The 7,016-nt window shown below is 50.4% G+C and overlaps 1 protein-coding gene across 1 annotated transcript; it reads right to left on the bottom strand.

The window, feature by feature from the left end:
• Nucleotides 1–901: 901 nt before the first annotated feature.
• LOC140938825 (uncharacterized) lies at nt 902–6,407 on the bottom strand. The gene has a single exon (XM_073388354.1). It carries the CDS (start codon nt 6,104–6,106, stop codon nt 1,211–1,213), a length of 4,896 nt encoding a protein of 1,631 aa, XP_073244455.1. The 5' UTR covers nt 6,107–6,407; the 3' UTR covers nt 902–1,210.
• Nucleotides 6,408–7,016: the final 609 nt, after the last annotated feature.

Consider the following 7,016-nt stretch of genomic DNA (forward strand, 5'->3'; position numbering starts at 1 on the left):
GCGGAATAGATAGTCTGCTACACAGCCGCTTTTAGTGTCGTCACGCAACGCTCCTCAGGAGCGAAAATATAGGTCAGGAGCGAAATATAGGTCGAGCGCGGTTGCTAAGTAAGGGGATTAAGGGCTAATTCCATACTTGGGACTCGGCGTTAACACCGTGTAAAGTGTGAAGTAAGATGTCCAGTTCTTTCCTTCCCTGGGAAAGCGAATCAATAGCGTTCATCTTGCCGTGCGAGGAGTAGGTAAGTAAAATTAACACACACACACACCCAGACTCATCGTCTTACGCAGAACTAACTAATTCCAAGTAGGACAAAACAGCTGCTGTTCACTAACCTGAGATCAGGCTCAATTTTCGTTTCGCTCTGTAATAACATTCCGGCGGGCAAGGCGAAACGAAGAGACTGTATGAGAACCGCTAAAATTGGGCCTGATCTCAGGTTAGCCGTCCACTAGCTAAGAGACCTCATTTTATTCATCATATCAGCGCAAGTCCATACTTAAAGAAATAGTGCAAAACAAACAAAATACATTAACTGATGTTTGGGAAACGACCTTTTTGTCCTCTAATTCAGTTCAACGGGGTTTCAAGTGGGATCAGTTAACTTTAAAAACCCTTCTACTTTCCTATCCAAAGCTGATAATAATTTGTCAAAACATCTAAAAAACCACCAGCTAAATCTTATAAGAGCAAATACACAAAAAAAAATTCGGAAACAAAACTAGAATCCGGAATCCTGAACATAGGCGTGTAGCTTCCAAATTTAGGATAGGAAATCATAATTTGAAAATAGAAACTAGAAGAGTTACAATTCCCAAAACTCCTGAAGACCTTAGAATTTGTGATCACTGCAATCTAAATTAGGTTGAAAATGAAATGCACATATTATTTCACTGCGCCAGTAAAGAGAGAGTCGGTCGATCGATGACACGGTTCAGGTAAAGCAACTGCTACTTTAATGCTACTGTAGGCACAACGGCGAAATACAGAACAAACTCAAGAGCGAGACACGAGAGCGTCTAGGGCGCGTGTCCTTATCTACAGTACCGCTGACCGGTACTGGCGTGGCCTCTTTTTCCTTTCTTTACTCTTACAAATATGGTATGAGCCCAATGGTTATAGAAAAATTTAGGTACATGTAAACGGCTAACATGAATAACAATAAAACTTGAACAGTTTCTAGTGTGGGTCACGAGGACCACTGGCTAATTAATCCATATCAAAGTCCTCAAAACGTGCGGGTCGGCGTCGCTCACGTGTGGATCGGCGAGGAGGGGGGGTGGCATCTGATTCGCTGTCGCTAGCATAGGGGTCTCTGGTTTCATCAGGGTGGGTCACGGTCACGGTATCGTGAGACTCATCGTGGCTGGTAGGGAAGTCATCAAGGTGGGGGAATTCCTGGGTAGAAGGTGTCGAGATCGCGCACGGAATGATTGGCGGAGGTGGTGGTTCTGGCTGTGTTGGTGGAGTTTCGTCAGATGATGAGTCTGCATCCCTATTGGGAGCAGGTGGTCTGTGGTTCACGACTTCGGATGGGACTCGATAGCACTCAGACATCTTCACTCGGTAAGACGTGCTGCGGAGTTGGGAGCCAACAAATTTCTTGACGTTGCAGAACGAGCCGGTTATTTCTACGACAAGGTAGCGATCGCGGGCTCTGGTCTTGTTCCGATCGGCATAGAGGTAGACTAAATCACCTACAGCAACGCGGTCAGTGGGGGTGCTCTTTGGGATAGGTGTCTTTGACTTCTCACTGTGGGGGTGGTTAGACAACCGTTGTGTATGTTGTCGTAGGATGATGTCCTGGTCTTGTAGGGGGATCTGCTGGTTTGTGAACTGATCACGTTGGGTCCACATCTCTCTTGCGGAAAGACCACGTGAGCGAAGGCGCGCGTTTAGATTGGCTGTGACCACGGCGAGTTGCACGTGGTTTACTGGACCGCCTAGTGGATCATGGCGGAGTAGTTCGCTTTCGACCTCCTGTACTGCCCGCTCTGCAATAGGGTTCTTGTTTCTGTTTTTGGCGTCGCCGATCTCAAGGGTGATCCTGTGGTGTTTCAGTAGTTGATCATCCCTGAGTGCTTTGAATCCTGGGGCTGGGTCGGTACGTATGACGGCTGTTGGTCCATCTAGTGGACGTAGTTGGACACAAAGACGGATAAGGGCGTCGCGCAGAGTGTTGTGACGCTCGTCTTCCAGCAGGGTTGTGGCAGTAAGCGATGTCACGCACTCACGTAGTACAAGCACAAGTTGTCTTGAGCGTTTGATGACATCTGCGGCAAATGATACGCCAACTGCGTCGGGAGGGGGGCAGGACGACTGCTCCACGCGCATTTTCGGAGTTTGGCGTAGAGAGGCACAGATGTGGCAAGCTTGGGTCACGCGGTCGATGGCCTTGTGTATGTCTAAGGCATATAGGTACCGGTTGGTTACAGCCTGGAGTTGATGGCTCGACGGATGGGTGAGCTGTATGTGTAGGGCTGTCAGCAGTCCATCAAGCACTTGTCGAGGGACAATGATGCACTCGCGGCTAGGTACAAGGGGTTCATCACGCCGGACAACGAGCAAGCCATCGTTTGCAATGGTAGCGACGTTCAGGTATCGTTTAACATCTTTTATGTTGGTAAGTTTCTTCGAAGGGCGTGTCCCTTGTTGTAAGTGGGCGCGAGTACGCCGCAGATCGGCACATTCGGCCTGAATGGCTAACCAGGCAGTGCGGCTGGTGAAGGGTAGGCGCTCATCACCACGCAGTATATCCTGTACCGATGTGTTTCTGACAACGGAGTCTTGGGTGAGTTTTGTGAAGGCGCAGATCTGGCAGGCTTCGTCTTCGCAAGAGGGTGCGTTGCGGCTGGCGAAATCAGAGGGTAGGATCGCAGATCCGGATACATGTCTGACGGACGCTTGATACCGGCTCACGGTTGATAGAAAGGTGGAGACGCGAGGGCTAGCGGAAAACTCTCCGCGACAGATTTTTTCAAATGCCTGTACGCACGGTTTGCTGTCGGTTAGGATGCAGGCCTTGTGAAGGGATTGGATTAGGTACGGGCTGAAGTGTTTGGTGGCAACGGCAATAGCTAGGGCCTCCACCTCACACGGTAACCATGTCGGTTGCGAGCCACGTAGCTTTGTGCTAAAGAACCCTGCCAAATGAAGTTTGTTGTCACGGGTGACGTAAAGCGTGGCTCCTATTCCAGGCTTACGGACCGCCCCGTCGGTCACAATCCACAACTGGTCACTTGGTTTGGGTAGCGAGATGGTGCGAGCAGTGGAGAGGGCTTTCTGGGCATGGAGGAACGAAGTTCGGAGGTCGTCCGACCATTGTATGTGTTCTTTAGATTCGCGGCCAGCTACGGTGTCATCAAGTTGTGCAAGGAGTGACGAGCACCCGGGAATTACGCGGGAGAGCACCTTGTATGCTCCTATGAATGATCGCATGCGGCCAACGGTTTCGGGTTCAGGACACGAGGCGAGGGTGGCGATGCGGTGAGGGCTTGCTCTTAAAGTGCCAGCGTTCCAAATCCATCCCAGTATTGTTGTGGACCGAGGATTGATGATCGTCTTCGATGCGGAGAGGCGGAGGTCACACTTGTGGAGGGCTGCTAGAACCTTCCTCCAGTTTCGTAGGAGTTCTTGTGGCGTGTTTCCCCCACAGTATAGATCGTCTGCGATTTTGGCGACGACGCCTTCTTCTAAAAGGTGACCAAGGACGCGACACATAAGTTCTTCCAGTGCCGTTTCAGAGCCGGGTATGCCCATGGCCGACCGTGTGTATACGCGCACTCCCCGGAATGGGGTAGCTACCCCACAGTACTTCATGGAGGCACGCGAGAGGGGGATTTGGTAAAAAGCGCTGGTCAAGTCCGATGCGATGATGTGTTTCCACTGGGCGATATGGCGTAACGTGGAGTCCACATCTGGCATGAGTGAAGGTTGTGGCTTACTATAGCGGCCGACATCAGCGAATGCAGTAACTAGGCGGGAGCCACCATTGGGTTTCTTGACGAGAAATGAAGGGTTCAGGTACTCGACCGTGACGTTTATGTCTTCGGGGCGACTGAAGACACCCAAAGCTTCAAGTTCGTCAAATTTCTGCTGGAGCTCCACTAGCTGGTGACGGGCATACTGTGGTAGACGGCCTTTCCGCTGGGGGGGTTCTACAGGTCCCATGTTGACTCTTGCTTCGAACGGACCTTCCGCACCATTGTAGCCCTTGATGTTTGGGTCGAACACGTGGTCATACTCGTCCAACAGCGAAGTGAACTTTGCTCTTATATCCCGGGGAAGTAAGTTGTCTGGGTCAAGGCGTACGGCTGACGAGTGTTTTGTACCTGGGGTAGGTACTGATGGTTTGGGAGGTGGCTTGGCTGTTGGGGGTGAGTTGTCGCCGAGGGGTTCTGGTGTGAAGGTGGCGCGTACCTGGCAGAAGTGCTCATTTCGCTTGAGGAAGTGCGGCTCGGATGAGAGATTGGGAATACGTATCTTTCCTGCCACGCTAGAGACTATGCGTGGGGTGGGCCACAGTTGGGAAGCTGACAACTGCCTAACGCTGGGGGCATCTGTTCGAGGCTCTAAGGTGTATTCGGAGTCAGTGGGGACGTCGTGTGGTAGGTCGACTTCAACAAACTCTCCGGGCCAGACGGTCATTGACGTGGGGGGAGAGCGGAGTACTATTGCACGACGTGCGGCGGGGTTTACTGTAGCCGGGTGTGGGGACCCGTAACTGACGATGGAACCGTTGTGGAGGATCACTTGGCGCTTAGCTGGGCGTACTGCAATATCGTTGGTTTCCATAAAGGGGGTGCCTGCCAGTATGTCCACGTCGAGGTTCTCAACGACGAGTCCTTCGAAGGTGAAATCTCGGCCTTCGCGGCTTAATAAGAAGCGTGTCTCACCGACGACCTGAAGGGGGGATGAGCCGTCTGCTTGGTGGACGGACTGGGAGCTAGATGTCATGTGGCAGCCAAGACGTTGGACGACAGTGTGGCGGATCATGTTTCCAGTAGCCCCACTATCGATGGTGATTCGTACGGGGTAGTGGGAGTAGAACATGTCTAGGTACGGTGACTGGCGGGTCTGTATGCGGAAGACCTTAGGGCCTGGGCCAGGCCTAGCGTCGTCGGTGTCGCTTTCTGGGTCGGTCATGTCGGGTGTGGTCTCAGGTTCATGGGGAGCATCAAAGATGTCGGCGATCTGTCTGGCCTTCGCGATGTATTTGCGGTCTTGGTCTGGAAGGAAATTGCATTCGCTCAAGAAATGGTTGTCGGGGCGACCTGCCTGTTTGCAAAGGGGACAGGACTTAGTGGGGCGGCTGGGTCGTGTAGTCGCCTTATACGGGGTTTTGACGCCGAGAGGTCTGCGGTAGTTAGTGACAGCGGTGCGCATGATCTTGGCATCATCAGCGGTGCGTATTTCGTCGAGCAGGGAAGTAAGGGCCTGAGATATCTCTGGCTTTAGGGAGGCCAGAGTCCGTGATCGTAGCTCAGTTCCATACCGCTGTTTCACTAACTTAGGTAGCTCGGGGTGGATCAGTTTAAGCCAGGTGAGAACGATGAAATTCTCCAGGGTGGGGGTGAGTTCCTCATCTTCTGTGGTAACCTCACCATGGTGTGACAGGCTATTTGCACGGAGTAGAGTGTCCTCCATGAAGGCCATCAGTCTCTGAAAGAGATCCTCTGGGCGTTCATCTGCTTCCAAATGTAAGCCAGCGAAATCTAGAAAGTGGGCGCCTGTGACTTGGAAGCCAAAATGTGCACGAATCATGTTCCAAACAGAGTGAATCGAAGTCGAGTTCTTCACGAGAGAGGTCCTGGATATCACTGGGCAATAGTTGGCTATTTGTCCGAGCATTAGTTCGAGAAAATTGACCTTCTGACGGGCCGTTTTGCGTCTGGAGATCGGGATGGTTTCCCCGTCATCTGTGAGGCCGCGTAGGGGCTGGGACTTAGTCTTTTTCCCCCACGTAGCGTCTTCTGCGAGGAAAGGAGCGAAATTGCTGTCGAGGGATAAAGTGTACAACAGATTTTGTCTCCAGTTCTCGAAGCTGTTGATGGACTCGTTCTTTGACAGGCTCCACTGTTTTGGGGCTCGGAGGGTACTCGCCATAGTTGTGGTTTGGTTGCAAGTTTACGAATAAATCGTGCTTGGGCGACGAAGGTGTTCGAAGTATCGACTTACCGACGTTTGTACGGGTAGCTCTGGCTTTGTTTTCTTTTCGGTTTCTTGGCGTAGATCCGGAAGCGCTGCCACCACGCCAGTAAAGAGAGAGTCGGTCGATCGATGACACGGTTCAGGTAAAGCAACTGCTACTTTAATGCTACTGTAGGCACAACGGCGAAATACAGAACAAACTCAAGAGCGAGACACGAGAGCGTCTAGGGCGCGTGTCCTTATCTACAGTACCGCTGACCGGTACTGGCGCTGTGATCAATATGATGATTTGAGAAAGACTCTTTTTACTAAAATCAACGACCGAAATACATTATTTGCAAATTACGATATCCATGATAAAGTCTGGTTTCTTTTTAACTATACCGACCTACATATCAGCAGGCTAACTGCTAATTTCGTCTTTCAAGCATTTGAAAGACGAAAGAAACATAAGTAATTCTACCATTTCATTATATCTTCATTACCTTAAATTGAGCTGTTTATTGTTATTTTAATCGGAAACACCTGTACAAATTGGTAATACTGAATAAACTTGTTGTTGTTGCTATTATTGTATTACCAGGTCAAACTAAATATTGCCAGACAAAACGGCTATGCCAAACAAAAGATCATTCTGCTGCACTTTTTTAGCAAATAAGCCGCGCGGCAACGGCGAACTATCAGGAATTAGGGAAAAAAGAAAAAACCTCTTGCACCCGGGGTACTATCCGTGAGAATTCAACATCTTGAACATCATGAAAACAACACTGAAGAACTGAGTCCAGCAAGACAAAGCGTCTGGGGAGCCTTATCTCTTTTATCACACCGTAAGCACAGTTTATTTCAAGAAAGGTATTTTGAGAGC

Source organism: Porites lutea, chromosome 5 (assembly GCF_958299795.1).
Source record: "Porites lutea chromosome 5, jaPorLute2.1, whole genome shotgun sequence".
Taxonomy (NCBI): Eukaryota; Metazoa; Cnidaria; class Anthozoa; order Scleractinia; family Poritidae; genus Porites; species Porites lutea.